The sequence below is a fragment of the Malaclemys terrapin genome, chromosome 6, assembly GCF_027887155.1.
Source record: "Malaclemys terrapin pileata isolate rMalTer1 chromosome 6, rMalTer1.hap1, whole genome shotgun sequence".
In the NCBI taxonomy this organism is placed as follows: domain Eukaryota; kingdom Metazoa; phylum Chordata; order Testudines; family Emydidae; genus Malaclemys; species Malaclemys terrapin.
Window position 1 is genome coordinate 77509650 of NC_071510.1, and position 22159 is coordinate 77531808.

A 22159-nucleotide genomic window follows, 5' to 3' on the forward strand; every position below is an offset into this window, starting at 1 on the left:
CAAACTGTACTAGTCAACCAGTTCCCAAAGGACCATTTAAATTTCCAATACAATCCTATTGTTCAATGTATGTGAAATACCTAAGTACGTTTTAGGGTTATGAACATACTTGGTTACAAAATACATATTTCTTACTAATCTGTCTTTTTAATTCTTTTTTAATCTGTTTAGTATGAAGCTTTTTTATAAAGTACCAACAAAATTATATCTCAGTGTCAGAATTACTGTTGCTGGTCATTAGTTGGAGTTTGATGACTCATCAACATAAACGGCATAGTAAAAAAGTGTATATTACACTCCCTTCAGTTGCTTGTAAACTAACTATCTCAATCGTTTCTCAAAATGATGTATGTGTCATGCTGTATTGCATATAAGCAACGTCTGCCAGTTACTCATTTGTCTCACTTGTAAATTCTTAGGTATACTTCGTTTGTTGTGAAATTAATAAAATCTTTTAAAATAAAAAAGATGCTTTCATTTCAAGAACACAGCTAATGGCGGAAGCGGGGGCAGCCATCTTAAAAGTTTGGCCTTATAAAGATTAGTTTTTTCACTGAAGGATGAAAAAACAACACTTTGTGCCTCATCCTGATCTCACTTACACTGGTACAACTACTCCCTTCAGTGGAGTTATTCAGTGTAAATGAGATGAGAACCAGACCCTTTACAGTGCAACATTCCCTGAAGGACCCAGTCATATTTAAAAAACTTACTATTACATTTATATATATTTTATTACAGGAGATTGGATCTTGAGGCTCATGCTGATGAGCTGCTAAATATCACAATATGCTTGAGAATGTACATCTATCAGACAACATAGTGTATTCCAGGAGACATAGCCGAGCAGTAAATTGACACCCAGGTTTAAAAGTCAAGAAATCTACTTATCTATGTCCCTCTACCTTTCTCCATCTAGAAAGGGAAAAAATGAATGTAAACCTTGCCTCACCTTCAGCAAACACCAGAATCTCACCATCACCTACAAAATCCAAGTTTTGGGTAGCTGTTCCACCAATCACACTCCATTCCACTGTCACCTGTCCCAGGCTGCCTTCTGTTCTGTGTATCATAAGCTGCACATTGGTATGAGGACGTTCTTCAACTTCCACATATAGACCTTTCTCTGTTGCATTGGGACTTACACTGTAGATCACAAACACTCCAAAGGCATCTCCATTCATCATTATGACAACTGTGGAGGTATTTGGCTTTCCTATCATTGGCTGGTTTTTTAAGCTGGCTGAGGTGTTCATCAGTTCAACCTTCGAAAGGGATACAGTAAACTTCTCATCCAATTCTGGCAAATTGTCAGGAAGTATGGTAACTGTGAGATTTGCAAACTGTTCCCCTTCCAACATTATGGCCCATCGACTTGTAACTGATTCGTAGTCACTGCCAGCAATGGCTTGTGCACCAAAAAGAGAGGACAAACTGGTGACATTTTTCTTGTAGATCCAGAATCCTGAGTTGTTGGTTACTGGGCTGATCCATGATGTCAGCCAAAAACACAAAGGAAACCCAGAGGCACTAGAGAATGTAAAGGCTAAACATGCTTGTTCTTTTAGGCACTGAATTGCACAGGTGTGCAATGGATCACTTGCTGTTGAGACATTCACTTCAGTCCTTGACAGCTGGTTAGAAATTCCTTGCACAGGAAATTCATAATAGGACAGCATATCCTGGCCTTGCTCTATTGCAAGAGCTACTACATCAACCTCAGAAGTACTGTAGAACACCTGCAGTTGACCAAATCTTCCCTCACTAAAAGATGTGGTGATAGAGAAGAGAGTCATGTTAATAAGTGAAGACAGTTTTTCTTATATCTGTAGGTCTCTACATTAAGAAGAGTGACCTGAACACAAGTTATCAGCCTTTTCAAAATTGTTCAATAGTTTCAAATAATCTAAACACCATTCAAAATCCATCCTCTCTGAAGCCGCTACTAGAATAATTTACCTGTGGAAGGCACATTTGATTATTTATAGAACATGTTATGGTTAATCATACATAGCAGAAACAATGCAGATTACTCCCCTTGCCACCTGCTAGCTCTGCTGAATGGCAAGGGAGAGAAGCCAGACCTGTCTTGCCCTGTCCTCTGTCTCCTTCCAGTTATTCATAGGAGGTCATATCACAGAAGTAATGCCTGCTCTCCCTCCCCCATGCTTGAGCCATGATATAGATAGCTTCTACACAGCCATATTGAGCCTTGCCCTCTTTTATCCTCCATCTAGACTCCTGGGAGCAGGGGACGCTCTTGCCCTAAATGTTTATAAGAATTAATAAGACAAATTTAAAAAGATGTTTCTTTATAGATGTTTCTGATAAAGAGACATACTTGGTTTAAGCTAAAAGAGCATAAATTTAGGAGCCAAAGACTACTCTGATTAGATGACAAGTTAAACGGTACAAGAAGGAAATCAGAACAAAATTTAAAATGAGAAAAAAACCATGGAGTTGTAATTTCGGTACAGAAACAGGAGAAGGACCACGAATGCTTACATAAAAAACAAACATTAAACAAACCTTCTCTTGACAGTTATGTTTACAAATGAACTTCTTTCCAGTGGCTCCTGAATTCGGTACAAGGTGTGATGAAAATAGACTGTTCCATAAGGATTATCATTGGCAGGTATTATAATATTTGCCATGCCATCTAACCCAATAGCACCTCCATTCGAGGCCTGGGTTAATTGCACACAGATAACCTAAAAAATATAATTAGACTTTCCTTAATAACATTATGTTGTGAAACCAAGATAAATCATTTAGGGCCAGCTAGGTCTGAACCATTGGCTCCCATTGGTGAGCATTAATAAGTAGTCCATTGACTGCAGTGGGACTACTCATGTGAGGAACAATCAATAACAACATCAATAACACCAAAGGGTTCATAATATAGCCCTTCATGTTTCTAAAATGTTTGGATTTAAAGGGCTGTTTAAGCGCTACGTGTTAAACAGAAAACAATACAGATTAAAAGACTTAGACAGAAGTGTTCTGGGTGGGCAGTGAGTTGCACAGCTTCAGTTATCACTGAATCAATTTAAGTCATGTTCCTATACTCCTATCTACCCATTAAAGTTTTGGGAATCCGATTTTTGGGATTCTGCTGGCTTCCCCCCATAGTCATTCCAGCATTCCATCATAGTAAGTGAAAAGTAAAAGGTAGAGTTATTACTATATAGTATCATAAATAGCATTGCTATAACTATAGAAGGTGTGTGCCATAGGTATATTATCAAGGGATATGAGGAGCTATAATCCCTGAAACACATGATAGACACTGCGTAAGACATAGTGAAGATTTCTTCTCCCCACTACTGCTAAGAAGTACAACTGTCAGGGATATACTCCCTGCCCATAACCAAAATTCATACTACCTGTAAAACATGATCTACACTAGTGGAAATCTCTACTATAACACCCCTTTTAATGTAGTCTGAACACCCATGGTCAGTTAGATTTTACATGCATGTAGAAATCCCATCAACTGGTCATGAATATTTTAGTGCATGAAAAATGTGCATGTATTTGTTTGCATGCAAAAAGTTTCATGTGCACAAAAAGCCCTAAAACTTATTCATTACATTCCTCATCATACACACTGTTGCATGACACAAACGATAGGCAATTTTGTAGAGCAAAAGGTTCTCTATCTAATTAAAAATAGGGAAGATACTCTGAAAGAGTCTAAACATAGCCACAGAGTCAAGAGAGTTTGTTTTAATTGGCTTAATCATTTATTTTAACATGATGCTGGTGTAAACCAAACCAGATAGAAAATTCTTTTTGGTCTCAGGATTATTTTCATTCCTTTATTTAAAAAAAATACTGAAATACTATATTTTCTTAGGCTCATGACCAGAATAGTTCAGAAGAACTAAAACTTATAACAAAGTAGGAAACGCTTTCAAAACTTCATACCAAGTCGGACACAAAACATAAATTACTCAAAAATGTGCACACTTAAATTTGAAATAATTTCCCCTCTTAGTTACACTGCACAATCTTTAGTAACATGTTTGATCATATTGTAATAATTTCTCTCCCATCCCCATAGCACTGTTTCTCTCTAGATTATATAATGGTCTATGTTCAGCCCTTGTGTAAACCGGTGCAACACCACTGATTTCAGTTTTGCCTTACCATGGGTCAGATTTAACCACTCCAATTAATCCATATTGTAACCAGGTGTTTAGTTTTATTTCCCATACATATTGCAATATAATTCTATGATGTTCAGCTAGATAGTGAATCAGGTTCAATGTATCTATCACTAGTAAACCAAACCTAAGAAAAAGATTACATTGCTTAGATATTCAATATATTTGTGAATAAATGAGAATCTTATAGAAGAAGATCAGCAGCAAGGATCAAAGAATAAATACTAATTAGTGTATCTGAAAATTGTTTTATAATTTTCCAGAACAGTATTTTCAGTTTGATTTCCCTTTGTTTTGAATAAAATCTCTCGGTTTCTAACCCATCACTATATAAAACAGAGATAATAAACATTTCTGGACAGTGTCATTCCAGATAGGGTCTAGATGTTCAACTCACCTCTTGGATTTCTGGATCATCATCAGCCAGGATCTCTAACAACAGCGTCTGAATGGCTTCCCCAGGGGCAAAGGTAACATTACCTGAGACAACACGCAAGTCACCAGTAGCAAGCTGTCCATTCATGGTGGCAACCCACTGAATGGTAACATTGCCGAGTGTCCCAGCATTGCGGATTATTGGCAAGTTTACCACCACCGAATTGAACTCTGGCTCTTCAACAGTGAGTTCATTGACCTGAAAAACTGAAGTACATGGTAGAGAGACTTAAATCCTCATCACTAGCATTGAGGCTTAAGGAATCAAAAATTCCTCATTAAAATTGTTTGTTCATTTTGCTGAAACCTTTTGCAGAATTAAACTACTTTTAATTTATTTTATTTGACATGAGATTATAATTGGTGTTTGTGAAATGGAGGTGCTAAATCTACTAGCTTTGTCTATATATGGTTCAGGTAAGTGATGGGTAAACTCCCAAACATGAAACAGGAACCTTTCACTACATGTTTACTAAGAAATGAAAGAGAGGGACATTAAGAGCCACTTTTGATCACCTTTCCCAGCAAGAGAACAGAAACAGCAATCAGATAGATCTAATCTAAATATTTCACACTAAAATGTTTTCTCAAAAATGTTTTTTTCCCCAAAATCAGAGATTTTTCACAAAAATTAGGGGTTTTACTATATCCTTTTTAAAAAAAGAAACAAAACTGGAAAAAAATAGCCATTTTTCATTATTTTAGATCACTATTTTTCTGTCTTTTCCTCTTTTGCAGTTACAAAATGGAAATAAAAAACAAAGAGGGAAAGAGGAAAAAAGGCAGAACACAAGGAAAAATCAAAATGCCAAAAATGAACATTTTTGTACCAAAACATTTAAAAACAAATTTTCATAAAAAATTTCAAATGAGCACAAACTTTGTTCTTTTTCAAAACCTGCAGAATGAAAATTACTCTGAATTTTTTCCCACACAATTTCCCCGTTTCTCTCAATCAATTCTACTGTAAAGATAGTGTGTGTAGGTGGGGAAAAATTCCATGGAAAATAGTAATATGCAACTTCCTCTATATATGTGATTTTTTTCAACTCCCAGTTGTTTAAACATGATATTGGTTTACTATTTAGTAACGCAGGAGACAGGATGGTTTATGGGGTTAGTGATGGCACACAGAGTTTTCATTTCTAGGTCACTGGTTTAAATCTACCCCAGTTTTGCAGATTTCTAACCTGCTGGAAATTCTGGACATTTGTTTTTGTCCCGAATGGGATAAAAACTAGAAATAGCAAAGTTTTTCCATGGAATTTCAAAAAAAATTCCATTAGGTTATATCGAAACATTCTCATTTTAACTGAAATGAAACGTTTCATTTTGTCTTGGTTCAACATTAAACAGTGTTCCACTGAGCCTCATGGGGCCTCGTGGGAGCTGTAATTAGGATTCCTCCTGCACCCATTCTCTCCTCAGAGCCGGGCTCCCTGGCCAGCATGTATTTCCCATAATACACAGCAATGGCTCAGCTAAGAGGGAGACCATGGCACATCCTGCAAGATACAGTACATCCACTACATGTCTAAACAGATTTGTTAAAGAAGAGAGAGTAAAGACATTCAAATGGGTCCAATTTACCAAAAGATCCAAATGGATCATCAGAGGCCTCAATGGTAATGACTGATTGAGTCAATGCTCCAAGCAAGGCTCCTCCTGTTGTTTGATTCAGCAGCTGCACATGAAAGGTTTCTTCAACCTCAGGGTTGATATCATTAATGATATAAATTGGCACAGCTTTACTGGTTTCCCCTTCTAGTAAGACAACATCTGATGAGGCTACACTGTAGTCTTCACCTGTGCATAGAAAAACTATGTTGTTACCTCAGGAAACGTTTTAAACACAATTCCTACATGCTGTTATTCCTATCTTCATTGCACACAGCACTCAATAAAACTCCTTTTTCTGCAAACCCAAACAATGCAGTAACTTTGCTTTTCTAGTGCCTGGCGGAGTCTGTGGCTTGGACAGCAGAGAAATGGTTGAGGCTCAGCTTGGACAAGATGGCAATTATACTGGTAAATGGGGGAAGCATTTGGAGACAGTGGCTGGTGTTGTCCAATCCCATTGTTGAATGGGATACGTCCATTCTATCAAAGTGGTTTCCAGTTTGGGGTTGTGTTTGTATTGCCAACTGCTCTTAGAGTTCCAGGTGGCACTAGTGACAAGAAGCACCTTTTTCCAAGTAGAGTTAGCTAACAAATTGCAACCATTTGCTCACTCTAGTAAGAGTGACCACACTGTGAAAACACCATTCAAGCTATACAGAGCGATTGGTTAGCAGAGTGATTACATTAGCAGCTGATGAGTTGCTGTAATTGGAGCTGCTGCATCCCCATTACCCACTGAATTATTAGCTTATGCTTCAGCAGCACTCTGTCCCCCCACACACACCCTCACCTCCGGATCAGCTAGCTCAAGCTTAAACCGCCACTTAACTTGAGCTAGAGACTTGTGTGTGTGGACCCCAGGTTACGAGCAACACTCGAGTTATAGCTTTGAGCTAAGACTGCAGTGAAGACAAGTCCTTAGCAATAATATAACTATAATGTTTATATAAAAGATGACAATCAACTTAAAAATCAGACATCTGCATGGTGTTATTTTCCCTATTACTGTTACAAGTAACATCAGAGTTTATGACAGCTGAAAGAGAGTAAAGAGAACATATTTCTCTGATGTTTCACTTTGTTTATCTTGTTTTCTTAGTTTAATGCCATTATTCATGTGCTTAAATGTTTGCAGGATCAAGGTCCAAGTTAAACAGTTTCCACTGTCTCTTTGGATTTTTCAGACAACATCAGGAGACACGTACCAGTTTTTTAAAATAGTAAAATGTGGATCTATAAAAGCCCCAAATGGGAAGCTGATCTTAATCCTGAAACTGCTTTTAACTCATTTATTTAAATTGGCTCGACTCTAAAATGACAATGCCCCTTTTAAAAAGCAGATGTGTATTACTCACAGTCATATAAACCATATATCCCTTAATAGTTTCTTTAATAATTGCTATTAACTAAAATTATATTTTTTTCTGCTGGCATACAGCACAGGACCTATGTTCTTTATTACTCATTTACTACTCAAGTGAACGTCTCATTACTCCTGTTGATTTTCCTTGCTAGAGAGTATATGCTATGTATTGGATTGCAACCTTGACACAGTATGTGTATTTTTACAGTTCTCTTTTCTTACCAGCTGTTGCAGTTATTGGCACAGCTTTAAACTTCACAGAAACATCTGCAAATATTCCCCCAGTTCTGGTCACATTGACGATCGGTCCAACATAGTTTTCAGCAACTTGCACAGCTGGAGCGGACAGCTGAAGTGTTCCAAAAGCATCATCATTGGCATTGATAATTATATGAGCTACTGTATCACCCTTAGGTCCAAGGCGAGGAGAATTCACAACTGAAATACAACAGGAACTTGGTAAGAGAGAGTCTGGGATCTTTATTGTATACCTACAGGAGACCTCAGAGACTTAGGTGAATTTCATGGTATCTTATCAGTTGCCACCAGTCATCAACAAAACTAGTTTACTGAAAGTAGTTATAGTTGCATAGAGAGTACACTTCACAACCTCACTCAAAGTTTGTAGACAGTTTATTGAAATTACAATACAACAACAAATCCTGAAGTGCACAGCTTGATATCGTACTGCAGGAGTTTTCTATCACAGCCTCTGAAGTGGTATATACATGAGCAGCCTATTTCTCAAAAAGGTGGGACAGTGCCAAATCATTAGTTATTCATTCATTTCTCTATCGGGTCTGTAGCAATCACACTACAGTCTCTATCAGAGTATTATTTCTGTGGTTCTTATGATGAAATATACATAACCATTCACTCTCCCCACAGAGAGAGATTTGAAGTTTTCCTGCTTATCAAGAATGGGTAGGAGAATTAATTAGACAAGCTTGGGAACTCTGAAGTGCAAATCAGTCTATAGTGTCCAAAACAGCACTGAATGGCTGATCAGCATGCATTTTGTGTATTTAAAAGAAACACATAAAAGTTCATGATATAGCAAAGTATAAGGTCAGCATGCAATATAATCTCGAATTGGTCATTTCACTATGCAATGCTTCTCAAGAATAATGAGACTGATCAACAGAACCTCATGCTCACAGTCAACCTTGTAATTTACATGGCCAGAGAAGCCTCAGTTAAAATAATACAAAAGGGACAAGAAATACAATCATATTGTTTTCAGTAACATCCTGACAAAGGAATATTTTAAGGTAATACATGGTCAGAACACCAAATATAACACAGAGACCTTTTAAATTAATACATTTTGAGGTAGGAAAGCTAACTATAATTTGATCAGTTAAATTCTACTGCAATTACCAAGTCTCTAAAATGCACGCAATTAATGTGTAAAGCACTTACTTGGTCTATCCTGCACCCTTTCCACCAAAGCAATATTGAGTAGCTCCACAAACACAGATTCTGATCTCTCTGGATCCTTATCATCTAAAATAGGAAGAGTTATGCTAGCCTCACTTGTATTGGCTCTGAAGATCACAAATCCAGAAATGGGTATATAGTCTCTTTCCTGTGTTGCTCTGGCAACATTTGATTTCAGATAGGGTGATTTTTCATCATCATCCATGGTTCTGTATGTTACCATGACTGTACCCAGGAGACCATTTAATCGTACTATTGTTAGGGTGATGTTTTTGGTTTCTTCCTCAACTTTGATTGGTCTGTTTTTCTCAGAAAAGATGAAAATTCCATATGGATCATCATTAGCTAGAACAGTTAATGCAGCATTAGTACGAATTCCAAGACGACCACTGGAAACATTGATGATCAAAACAGAAAACATCTTATCCAGTTCAGGATACTCATCAGGTGAAACTTGCACTGTTATATTTGCTCTTCTTTGCCCTATATCAAAAGTTATATTGCCATAGGTAGAGATCAGATCTTCAGTAGGATCACAGACTATGATCCAATGCAAAGTGACACAGGACAAAGCCCCCTGATTTCTGACAACCTAAAGTGCAAAATATGAAAAATTAAATATTTTTGTACTATAAAGGGGAGGAAAAAGGATATTTCTCAAAATCCCAATCTCAGTCTATTGAAAGAGTTGCAAAACTGTGACACAATGGGTTAAATATAAACACCTATTGCAATTGCAAATCTATAACCATTACTGCCTCAGCTAGGCTGCATTTCCATCTTCTGTATTTGTCACCCTCTCTTTTAATATTTATGTAAGAAAATAATTTATACCATCAACAATTCTGTTTCGTTAATAAGAAATTAATATAGTAGAACCTCAGAGATACAGACACCAAAGTTATGAACTGACCGGTCAACCACACACCTCATTTGGAACCGGAAGTATGCAATCAGCATACACACACACACAGCAAATATAGTACAGTATAGTGTTAAACATAAACTACTAAAAAAATAAAGGGAAAGTTAAAAAAAATTGACAAGGTAAGTAAACTGTTCTGTGCTTGTTTCATTTAAATTAAGGTGGTTAAAAGTAGCATTTTTCTTCTGCATAGTAAAGTTTCAAAGCTGTATTAAGTCAATGGTCAGTTGTAAACTTTTGAAAGAACAACCATAATGTTTTGTTCAGAGTTATGAACATTTCGGAGTTATGAACAACCTCCGTTCCCGAGGTATTTGTAACTCTGAGGTTCTAGTCTACCTAATATTTGAGTGGACGATGAAATATTTTTAAAATATCTGTTAACTGATATCATATTATTACATTACACTTGGATTATTATATTACATTACACTTGTTGGATTATAAATTTGACCTTATAAATTGGAGACAGTAATTATTAACTAAGCATTGTGAAAAGGATGTACAGTTTGTTCAAGTTACAATCACAAGTCTATAACCCTGTGATAAAGGATCACAGAAATCCTAATGAAAGAAATAATAGAAGAGGATTGTGTAGCAACAGATGAAAAGCAAAGTTTAGTGACCTGAAGCACAATTACACTGTCTCCATCTTCAGGTTCTGTCCCATTGACCAAGAGCGACTCAGCACTGAACTCAAACACACCATGAGCATCATCAGAGGCATCGATGGTCACTATGACGTGGGATGCTATTCCCAGGCTGGCTGTAGGTACAAATTCCAAGAAAGCTGAATTAGTTTTTCAGTAACTTCAGTTACACCAAAGCAAAAGCTAAAAGAAGAAGTTTACTATGGGAACGACGAACAGAATATTTTCTGCATGAAGGCTTACTAACTGAAGGTAAACTCTGTATCTAAGCAGTTTATGCACACAGAAGAGTTTGCTCAGTTTTATAACTCTACTCCTTCCATTAACAAATTGAGATTACTGGAAATGCACTACAAAATTCAATGCAATTAACTCTGAATGTGATCATGCATTTGTTTTAGTCAGGGTCTTATTTTTTCAATTACATTATAAAGGCAAAGAATGAGATTTTTCAGTCAGTTAGCAGATTTAGACACAAAACTCTCAGTAAAAATTAATCGAGTTGTGTCTAAATCACCTAGTCATCTTTGAAAATCTTTTATGGTGTTTTTGTGTGCATACTCAAAAATATTCTTGCTATTTTTTGGAAGACAATTTTTACAAAGAAAGTATTCTAGTTCTAAAATTACTGGAGACTATTAGGACCCAGTTACAAAACTGTATGTATAACATCACACAGCAACCTTGCACGCACAGTTATGACCACAGAACTCATATCTAAACATGCAAATGGCCATTTTTACATCTAACTGACCATATGTGTACACTAATGACCTAATGTGCATACCCAACTATGACAGTTACATGTGCAAGTTAGACATGCAATTGTATACATAATGATGGTTGCATTTTTAAAAAAATCATTCCTTTATTGGCCTGAATAGGAATGTTTAAAAAGTGCTGTTAAAAAAAATCAATATGGAATTATGATCTCTAGTTTCAATACAGCAGGGCTGGCCACCCATTCCACTTAGCGTGAGGGAGAAAGTGACAGAAAAGTACGGAGAAAACGTAGTGTGACTGAGAACTGAGGGGCCAGAGTTCTGAAGCACAGTTACTGAAAACACACAGTGCAAGTAGCAAAGAGTGAAAGGGAAGGTGTTATCACAGAGGGATTTAGGAGAGAAGGGGGGAAGAAAGAGAACTGCGATACAGTAGTTAGGTCATCTGAGAAACCGTTTCAGAAGCAAGGAAGGGAGCCCCATTAAGTATGTGTATACACACACACACTTATTTGAATATATCTGTGACGTTGTGCAGTCTATATGGTTTTATAGAAACATGATAATAAGTGAATATAATGTAACTGGAATATGCTTCATGCAAAAGGTCTCTTGTAAGGTATCATTACAAAGCTGATAATCTACTGGTTATGTTCATCCTAGTTGTATGCAGACACCATTTGTGTGTTCAAAGTTATGAACATTGGCTGTATAATTGCTTGATTTCTAAGTAGCCTTAGTTAGAACGTTTGGTCACTTCTTGGGAAAGGAATGTGCAAATTAGGTGCTCAGTCAGGAAGCACTTAACAGACAAAAGAGCTTGGAAGACTCCAATCCACATAAGAAGTCTACCTGAGGACGTTCAAGGTAGCATGTGGGTAATGGCTACTATCTGCAAGTCCTGAGTCATGCATGGGCATCTGACTTGCCCATGTGATTCCAAATCTCCATTTTGTGACTGGATTCTACACAGGGTAAGGAGAGGGTCTCCACTCACAAAAGAAAGTGTATTTAAACCCCTGGGAGACCTCTCCATTTGGTCTTCAGCTGGCTAAGGAAGGAGCCTCGCCACCCCTTCTCCCCCAGGATACTTGAAGGAAACTGGAACAAAGGACAGTAACTACGGGGGGGGGGGTGATTGCTGGACCCAGGCTAAAAGGAGATTAGCCTGTCAAAGGGAGCATTCTGGAACGGGTGAGGATCTTATCTGTATTTAGTTTGATTAAACACAGATTTGCGCATTTTATTTTATTTTGCTTGGTGACTTAACTTTGTTCTGTCTGTTACTACTTGGAACCACTTAAATCCTACTTTCTATACTTAATAAAATCACTTTTTACTTATTAATTAACTCAGAGTATGTATTAATACCTGGGGGAGCAAACAACTGTGCATATCTCTCTATCAGTGTTATAGAGGGTGAACAATTTATGAGTATATCCTGTATAAGCTTTATACAGGGTAAAACGGATTTATTTGGGTTTAGAACCCATTGGGAGTTGGGCATCTAAGTGTTAAAGACAAGCACACTTCTATGAACTGTTTTCAGGTAAGCCTGCAGCTTTGGGGCAAGTAATTCACACCCTGGGTCTTTGTTGGAGCAAACAGGAGTGTCTGGCTTAGCAAGACAGGGTACTGGAGTCCTGAGCTGGCAGGGAAAACAGGAGCAGAGGTAGTCTTTGCACATCGGGTGGCAGCTCCCAGGGGGGTTTCTGTGATCCAACCCATCACAATATCTGTATTTGAGGAAATTCAAAACCAGAGATGAATAAAGTGGTTTGCACTTTTTGGCTTGGATAAGTTTAGTATAGTTTGGATGCTTCTCTAAACTTCTTGGATCTGCAAAACAGGGTTGGAAGTCTCACACAAACAGGCTATTTTTGCCTCTAGGCGGCTGGAAATTCTCCAAGAATAGACCCTACTTATTTACTGTATTTCTACACTTCTGCTTCTGGCCTGAACTAGGCAACACAGACAAGCATACACATGAAAAATAGCGGGGAAAAGCAGTCAAAACTTTTTCAATCTTCAAACAAACAGACATCATTTTTCAGGTTTGGCTTTATTTTGTGGTTCAAATTAATTTTTTTTTTGTAAAGTTTGAACACAATTTACGTCAGGCATGAGTCAAAATATCAAAGCAGGGTATTTTTTTAATTGCCTGCAACTTAGCGGATTTTCTGCATGTTTTGCTTGTAGAGCAAATGCAGCAATATTCAGCCAAACCAATTTTCCAAGTCAAATTTATAAAGGAACAAAACAAAGGAATTTGGATGCAACCTTAACTATACAGAAGCTCCTACTTCCTACAGAATAAATAATTATGCTGATTGTCATTGAAATTCAGCTTATGTTGAAATGCAGAGAAAGAGAGAGAGAGAGAGAGAGAGAGAATTCAGTTATAACCAATCCAAATGAGTGAGGACTAGGGTGAGAAATTTCAGTAATCAATTAAGAAACAAAGGATAGACCATGATGCTTACCATGTTGATGGACAGCAGGAAGGAAGAACTCCAAGTCCCCGTCACCACTACCACTGCCATCATTTCTAAAGAGTTCAGCAACTTCAAGAGGACACACAATACACATATATACATTTATAACACAGAGAAGACAGAAAGCACTTTAAACATTTTTAGACAAAAAGGAAAAAATAGGGGAATATTCCTGCAAAGCATCCAATTTGACTTTGAAAGCATACGTGTTCTCTGATCAAAGCCAGAAACAGCATACACAGCACATTCGTTTTATTTATTTAAAATTATCACATTTAAGGTAATTATGAGGAAATCAATTTTGACAATTAGCCATTAGGGGTTTGATGATTGATAAGAAGAGCTACCGTGCAATGGTGCCCAGTATTTTAGGTGGTATAGCATGAAGGAAGTTGTAAGACAGGACTTCAAGCTGTAAACAAAAAGGAGATCACAAACTGTGGGTAGGTTTGTAACTGGGAGCTGAGAAGTAGAATTAAAAATGAATAGAATTAATGAGGAAATGACTGACTAGTTGCTACTGTTTCCTCAGAGAATATATTTATATTTTTTGTGCTGTTAACAAAGGGACAGAAGTGAGAGACTTTCCTCAGAAAGTTAAGGAAATGTCCAGGACATTCTTCAGAATCCAGTTTATTGGATGGTAGTAACTTTGGGTGTATGCACTCAGAGATATTGGAGGGGGAACAAGAAGGTGTGTACTAGAAGGTGTCTGTCTATTGGAGCTTTAAACTAAGGTTAGCTGCAAATCTTCTGTCAAAACTGTTTTTAGATCAAAAAAAGTTTGGTTGTCAACTACACAAATTTTTTCATGGTACATCATGGGAGATGTAGGTTCATACAGGGAGCTTTCTTCATAGAACAAAATGGGAGCATAAAGGTATCCGAACTACAACTCCCATAAAGCACTGCAGCAGCATTTTGAACAAACATTTTTGGGTTTTGACTTAAATTTTTTATTTTTTTGTGAGAAGTCAGTATTTTCTATACCAGTGCCACAAGCACCATCTGCAGAAAGCAAAGATGTGTAAGAAATGGAGGTCTGGGTGTGGTCTGGGTGTGTCAGGTGGAGGAAGTACAGGAACTTGGAGCTGATTGGGGCAAGCACCTTCTAGTATAAGTTTCCCTGAGCTTCTCACAGATCCTTCAGCTTATCAAACAACTGTCCATCAAATGGCTACAGCAGCCTAGCCCCTTAAGCCAACCATGTAGCCTTTTACTACTATAACCAATTTGAATAAACTATGGGCCAAATTAATCTCTTGTGTAATTTCTTTAACTTCAATTAAGTGTCAGAAGGGATTAATCTGGCTCTGTTTGATTAATGTTAATTATTATTTTAAATATATTTTTAAACTGTTGAACTGAGATAGATGATTTTTCAGGTACCTGTTAGTACTTTTACCATCATTCTAATTCTCATTATCAAGCAAAAAAAGCTATACTAAAAGAAAAGAAAAAGCACTTATTTAGATGACCTAATGCATGGCAATAATCCAGTTGCTTAACAGCATTCAACCAGTTCAAGTTTCTCTGAGGCATGGCTGTTTTCCGCAATTATTAATGAATTAACTGAAGATTTTTCTAAAAAAAAATTAAACCTAAGTCTCTCTTTTTGAAAAAATTTCCAACCATGGAAGATAAACCTTCTAAGCAGGATTTAAGTATTCTAAGCCCTCAGTGCCTAAAATAGGTTGTGCATATGTAGGCAACGAGTTGATGTGTGAGTCTTACCTCCTCCCTCTGGGTTCAGTAGCTCAACCTGAAAAGCTTTTTCCAGTTCAGGGACAGGATTATCTGTGATGTTAACAGTAATATACTTGTATCTTTCTCCTGGCTGAAATTCCAAGGTGCCTGCAATACTCTGAAAAATAAAAGGTTCTTTATGCTTTTGTTCAAGTCTATTCATTGTATCAGTACGAACTCACTGCAGCAAAAAATACTTCCATTCTGCTACTGGAAAAATTTGCTATTTATACAACCAATTATTTTTTCCTTTCTGTCTGAATCTTAAAGTGGCACAGAATTCTCTTGCACCTTCATTACAAGAAAGAGTTTGACTCAAATTCATAGTTGTGAGCATCTAAGTGCACTTCTGTGTGTTCAACTTAGTCAAATCAATCCAAACATATTCACATAAATTAGGTTTCAACATGGGCATGCTTACCTGTGTAAATGAAAGTTGGGCAAAATGCAGTTTCAGCTGACCTGAAATTATCTGCAAATTTGTGTCAAGTATACCAAATTTTTCAACCAAACCAAAAATTGAAATGTTTCAGAAGTGTCGAAATGAAAACTTTTGTTTCAACGTGATTCAATTTTTCATTTAAATTTTGAGAATTTTAACAAAAGCAAAAGAAGACTAGATTCACAAAACAGCTCAAGGAAGAGAAATAGGTAATGGTACTGCCTTCCTTATAACTTTTAATTGACTAGTTAGGGCACACAGATGAGAGGTGGAAAATCTGGGTTCAATTACACCCTGTCCCTGTTGTGGGGAATGGATTTGAACTTAGGTTTCCCACATTTCATGAAAGTGCCGTAGCCACCGGGCACTCGGATATTATTGTATGGGTCTCTCTCCTTTTTATAAATAATTAAACAATCATTGAATCAGGGACTTGAACTTGGGTTTCCCACCTTCTAGGTGAATACTCTAACTACCAGGCAAAGAAAGAGAGCTCTAGTGTAAATGCAGAGCAAACCTGTATGTGAGCATCAGTGGGTTTGTATTCCTCCACTAAGTATGTACAGGCATGCACACCCTCGTAGGCTTGCATCTCTAATTATTCACACCTTAGAGTGACACTCAATGATTATCAAATATAACCTTAATCTGCTCCATTAGGGTAACTCAAATGTGTGTTAACCTCAAATTATCACTCCGGGGGCAGCAGGAGCTGGGAGCATCCTGGAGGTAATTAGCCTCTCTACAACAGTAACCAACACCCACTATGGAGAAATACACACCCCGCTGACCCAAGACAACGGAAGTCATAAAATTAGAGGGTTTTGGCAAAAGTTCTAGGAAAATCTAAGCTCCATATACAGAAACAAACTAATGACCACATGAACATGACGACACCGGAATATTTGTTGCTGTTTTTGTACAAAACACATTCTAACTTGAACATTCACCTTGCTCATGGTATGATCAATGGGAGAACTGTGAAGTGGTTTGTTTAGTAAGACTCTCTGAACATTTAAAAAAAACGCAGATGGAAAGAAAGCTCTAATACCTGAGACACCCAAGTCTAACTGAATTCGCAAATAAGCATCAGTCATGTATATCAGTCTGTTCCACATACCTGATAGTCTCCAGGACTGAATGCTGTCAGTGACACTGTTTTGTATTCCACCATAACTGTTCCAAGAAGGCCCTGTGCACGAACTACCAGTAACCTAATATGTCCAATTTCCTCCTTAACAGTAATATGGGGCACCGTGGTTGCTGGGAGAACCATTTTATCACTGGGTCCAGGAGGCAACCCCGTAGAGAACTGCAGCAAGCCTGAGAGATGCAAGAAACAACAATTTACAGTTTTACCTGTACTAGGAAAAATCCTTCTATAATGTAATGTGTTTCACGATGTTTAACATTATTATGCAGCGTCTGAAATTAAACACCTGAATATAAACAAAATGGGCGCCAATCATGCAGTTTTAAGCATCTTCCAGGAAGTGCTGTGTACCCTCATCTCCCATTGACATGGATAAGCAATATACGCAAGTGAATCTTAACAAAGTACCTGCGCCTCAATGGGAACAGAATGCACTTGGCTCCTCCCAGGAGGAGCACTGCATATTACAAGTTCAATGACTTGATTTGATTGACAATTTTTTTTTTCAGAAACAGCTTGCTTGCTCAGGCATCTCAACAAAACAACTGCTACACTGTTTTATTTATGTACTAGCAAAATAATTACTCAGTCCTTTACGATACTCTACAAATGTGGACATTTCTGAGCAAGGCTTTTGTCATCAATCCACTTGCTTAATAGTCACTATTCTTTTGGGCACTGCTAACTTCGTCTGCTGAATACAACTTTACAATTTTATATGTAAAAGCATCAGGCTAAATTCTCAGCTGTGCAGGAGTTCAGAGGGGGTGAGGCAAAAGTGACTAATCCATCTTCTTTCTTTCCAACTCCAGGCTCACAGGGAGCTGAACTGGCCTCGATGCTAGTCAAAATAGTTCAAGTGCTACTCTAATTTGGATCAGCTTCTAATGTCTCTATAGGGGCCCTTAAGCCAGTGAAGCTCACTGGAGTACAGTGTGCTCTGGCCACATCCCCTTCTTTCCCAAAACATCCCCTATACTGGCTGATGTAATTTTACTCAGGAAAAAAATGATACTGGCTCAGATTTGCCCATTCAAAGGAATCCTCAGTTGCCTGCCTAGGGTATCTGAAAGGTCACATGTTCCATGGGGCTAAACATGGCCCATTGTTTAAAAATAGTCAGTTTGGGTACCTTAAATAATGAATTATTGTTTTGGTAAGTGACAAACTTGACAAAGGCGTACTGCATCCTCAGCTGTCAAGGTTGAGCAACTTCTTCATCTCCTGAGATTAAAGCCAACAAAACTATTTGAAATAAAAATGCGATTTCCATCACTGTTACCATATGGATGGTCACTGGCTTTGATGCTGATATCTGTAGTTTCCCGCTCTGGATCTATGCTTGCTCCACTGGTTGGAGTTGAACCTAATTTTCCATCTCCAGAAACTGCAGACACTAATGTTACACGGAAATATTCATTAAGCTCAGGAATGTCATCATCAAGAACATGCAAGTTTAAGACCTATAGAAGGAAGAATCCACACAGAAATTAAACAAATATAATAACATAACATAAAAAAGTGCAAAAGTGTAGCATGAGATTTTTCAGTAAGTGTTATTCAAACCCCACCAAATGCTTACATTTATCTAGTTTTATCTGCTATGCAGTTTTTAAAAAGATGTATGCAATATTTTTGATGTTTAGGTAAATCAACCTAATATTTTATAGTAAAACTATTAACTGCAAACATAAAGACACTAGCATCTCAGAAATAATATGGGGTAAAATTTTTTGAAGTGCCCAACTGACTTAGTAGCCTAAATCCCATTTTCAAAATTGACTTAGGACCAGATTTTTAAAAAATATTTTACACACAGAGCAACAATAGTCAGTCAGATTGGCTGTATAGGATTTAATTGTTTAAAAATATCACTAGAGGCTGGTTTCAATCTACATATACTTATATGGCCTTAGTATTATGTGGTCCCAGCAGAAGACTATGATTTTGTTGGTGTCCTGAATTTTAATTCTCTTGCACAAAATACTTAGATCAGCTGATATTATATGTTTATGACCACAATATTAGAAGGCAAAAAATTAGGGTTACCATTCGTCTGGATTCCCCCGGACATGTCCGGCTTTTTTGAGCTAAAAAATAGCGTCCGGGGGAAATTTGTAAATGTCCAGACTTCCCCCCCCCATGCAGAGCGCGCGCAGCTAACAGGGCAGCCGGCCGGATGGTGCCACTTACATGGGGCTCCGACAGCCAGAGAGAGCCTCTCCTCCGCTTCCCCTGCAGCAGAGATCCCTCCCTCCCTGCATTTGCAGATCACAACCGGCAGTCTGGAGCTCCTTCCCCGCTCCTCCTCCCCTGCTGCCCAGCGTGCCGGGACGAGCGGCAGGGTAAGGGGGCCAGAGGGTCGGAGAAAGGGAAGGGAGGTTCTGGAGGGGGCAGTCAAGAGACGGGGGGGGGGGTCGGGCGTTCGGGGGGCTTTCTGGGAGGGGGTGAATAAGGTTTTGGGCAGTCAGGGTACAGGTAGGGTCCTGGGGGGGCAGTTAGGGTGGGGGGGCCTTAGGAGGGGGAAGTTAGGGGACAAGGAACAGGGAGGCTTACTAAATTTTAGCTATTTTGGTTTCCATGCTCTAAATTTTCAAATTTTTAATATTGTTTTGAACATTAACATATTTAGTGTTATTTAATATCTGTCCTTCAATAGAATGGTTTTAACTATATAATAAATACTTATTAATGGATGAAATTCCAATTTAAATTATTAGTTTATAATTTTTTTTTTAACTACTGGATGTGGATGCGGACTGGCCGCGTATAGTAACCAGGAAAGGGCAGGTTGTCACGCCTGTACATAAATAGGGGGTGGGGTTCTGGAGGGCAGTTAGGAGCAGGGCTCCCAGGAGGGGGCAGTTAGGGGACAAGGAGCGGGGGGGGGGAGGTTGGGAGTTCTGGGGGCAGGGCTGTCAGGGGGCAGGGGTGAGGAGAGGGATCAGAGCAGCCAGGGGACAAGGAGCATAGGGGTTTAGATGGGTCAGGAGTTCGGGGGGGGGGGGCTGTCAGGGGGTGGGGAGTGGTTGGATGGGTTGTGGGAGTCCCAGGGGTCTGTCTGGGGGTGGGGGTGTGGATAAGGGTTGGGGCAGTCAGAGTACAGGTAGGGTTCTAGGGGGCCAGTTAGGATGGGGGGAGGGTCTCAGGAGGGGGCAGTCAGGGGACAAGAGGCAGGGAGGCTTAGGTAGGGGGTAGAGTCCTGGGGGGCAGTTAGTGGCAGGGGTCCCAGGAGGGGGCAGTCAGGGGACAAGGAGCGGGGGGGAGGGTTGGGGATTCTGAGGGGAGCGGGAAGTGGGAGGGAGTGGAAGGGGGAGGGGCAGGGCTAGGGCAGGATGAAGGCGGGGCTAGGGCGGGGCTCCTCCCATCCTCTTTTTTGCTTGCTAAAATATGGTAACCCTAAAAAAATGCCAAATTTAGTAATTTTAAGATGCTATAGCAGAGTATATTTCTGAATCCTTTACTACAAACCTGACTACTCAGTTTATAAAAATATACTTTATAAGAGGCAAAACCTATGCCACCAGAGAAGGGGGAAGTTATATCACATGAGGTTTTGTAATTAAATTTTTAAAACTAATTATTGTAAAAGTGATGCATTGGGAGCAAATTGTCCCATGTTTTCTGTCTTCCCCCGCCAATCAGTACTGGCGGATCCTACTGATGGCTGGATCCCTGCTCACCAGCCGCCCACCCACCAGGGTGAGTGTAGGATCCAGTGGCCGATGATGGGGGAGGGTTTGCAAGGCTAGTAGCGGGATGAATATGCAGCGAGCAGGGACAGACGCTCCCCCTGCTGGTCCGTCATTGCAGCCCCTACTGCATGTGGGCTCTCAGCTAGCAGTACCCTGCCCCCTGTCCCATTTGTGGCCGGCGCTGACTGCGCGCTGAGGTGGCTGGTGGGTGCAGACAGGCGCCAGCCAGCGGCTGATTATGTGTCGTCTCTGCTACCCACCCATCACCCTTTATGTGCATCCCCTCTCGCTGTCCTCTCCCTGCTTTGCCCCTTCACCTCCCCCAATTCCCGCTGCTCCTCCATAGACCCACCGGTGGGGCGTGTCCCGCTCCCAGCACTGTGCAGAGAACCAGTCCCTAGTCGGAGCGCTCAGTTGACCAACAGCCTGGCCAACAGGCTCCTTCCTTCCCCCACTGCCTCTGGCTGGACCGGCACCCTGGCCAGGAGGAGCAGAGTCCTGAATGTGCCAAAGTCCCGCACAGTGCTGGTATGGGGAAGCCTCTCCGCCCCTCAGCTAAGCTCTGGAGTTGGGGCGGAAATGATTTCCAGCCTTTTCACACCCGAACCTGCAGGCTCCATAGCAGCCCCAGGGCAGGGACGTAGTACCCTCTTCACCTGCCCCGCCCCCAGCCCTGGATCCAGCCCCCAGGAAGCAGAGGGCTGCTCCATTCCCTAGGCACCCTCTCCTGCTGAGTCATCTCTTTGGCTGCTGAAGCCCTGCAGTCAGGTTCCCTGGGCCCTGGTGCACAGTGCATCCTTAGGGATTAACCTTTTGCTGCCCATGCTGTAGCCAAGGGACAGGAGGCAGCTGGATTATGTCTGTGGCCAGCTGCAGCCTGGAGGCATTAGCTACCTTTTGACACTGTGCAAGCAGGAAGGGACAAGCTACTTCCAGCCACAAGGGGGGGAGGGACGAAGAGATATGAGCTCTGCAAAGACACAGGCCAGGTCATCCCTTCCCCACCTCATCCTCCCCTACAACTGGAAGCAGCTTCCATCCCTTTCCTCCCCCACAGTGCTGAAAGGCTGCTGCTGGCCACATGCTGGTGGGAACCCTGGTAGAAATATTGGGAGGGGAACATGTGACCCTGCATGCCCCTTCCCCCTCACCATGTGTTGCCTTAGGAAGACATGACGCCAGGTACCAAGAGAGGCGGGTCCATCCCGGGAACCCAGCCAGGCATGGAGGATGGAGACTGCTGGGTAGGGAGGGTCGGGTCAATCACCCACCCTGCGTGAGAGAGGTATACAGTAGAGTGTGTG

General features: G+C 39.9%; 1 protein-coding gene across 1 annotated transcript in view; it reads right to left on the reverse strand.

The window, feature by feature from the left end:
* The window catches only part of ADGRV1 (adhesion G protein-coupled receptor V1), a 439035-nt gene that overhangs the window by 342841 nt on the left and 74035 nt on the right, over positions 1-22159 (reverse strand). Inside the window, exons 24-34 of the mRNA XM_054032481.1 lie at positions 18443-18623; positions 17128-17330; positions 15554-15683; positions 13808-13888; positions 10579-10718; positions 9010-9619; positions 7810-8025; positions 6195-6410; positions 4567-4811; positions 2530-2711; positions 953-1764 (exon numbers count right to left, since the gene is read on the reverse strand). Of these exons, the coding sequence (XP_053888456.1) occupies positions 953-1764; positions 2530-2711; positions 4567-4811; positions 6195-6410; positions 7810-8025; positions 9010-9619; positions 10579-10718; positions 13808-13888; positions 15554-15683; positions 17128-17330; positions 18443-18623 (3016 nt within the window). The remainder of the gene's footprint in view (positions 1-952; positions 1765-2529; positions 2712-4566; positions 4812-6194; positions 6411-7809; positions 8026-9009; positions 9620-10578; positions 10719-13807; positions 13889-15553; positions 15684-17127; positions 17331-18442; positions 18624-22159) is intronic.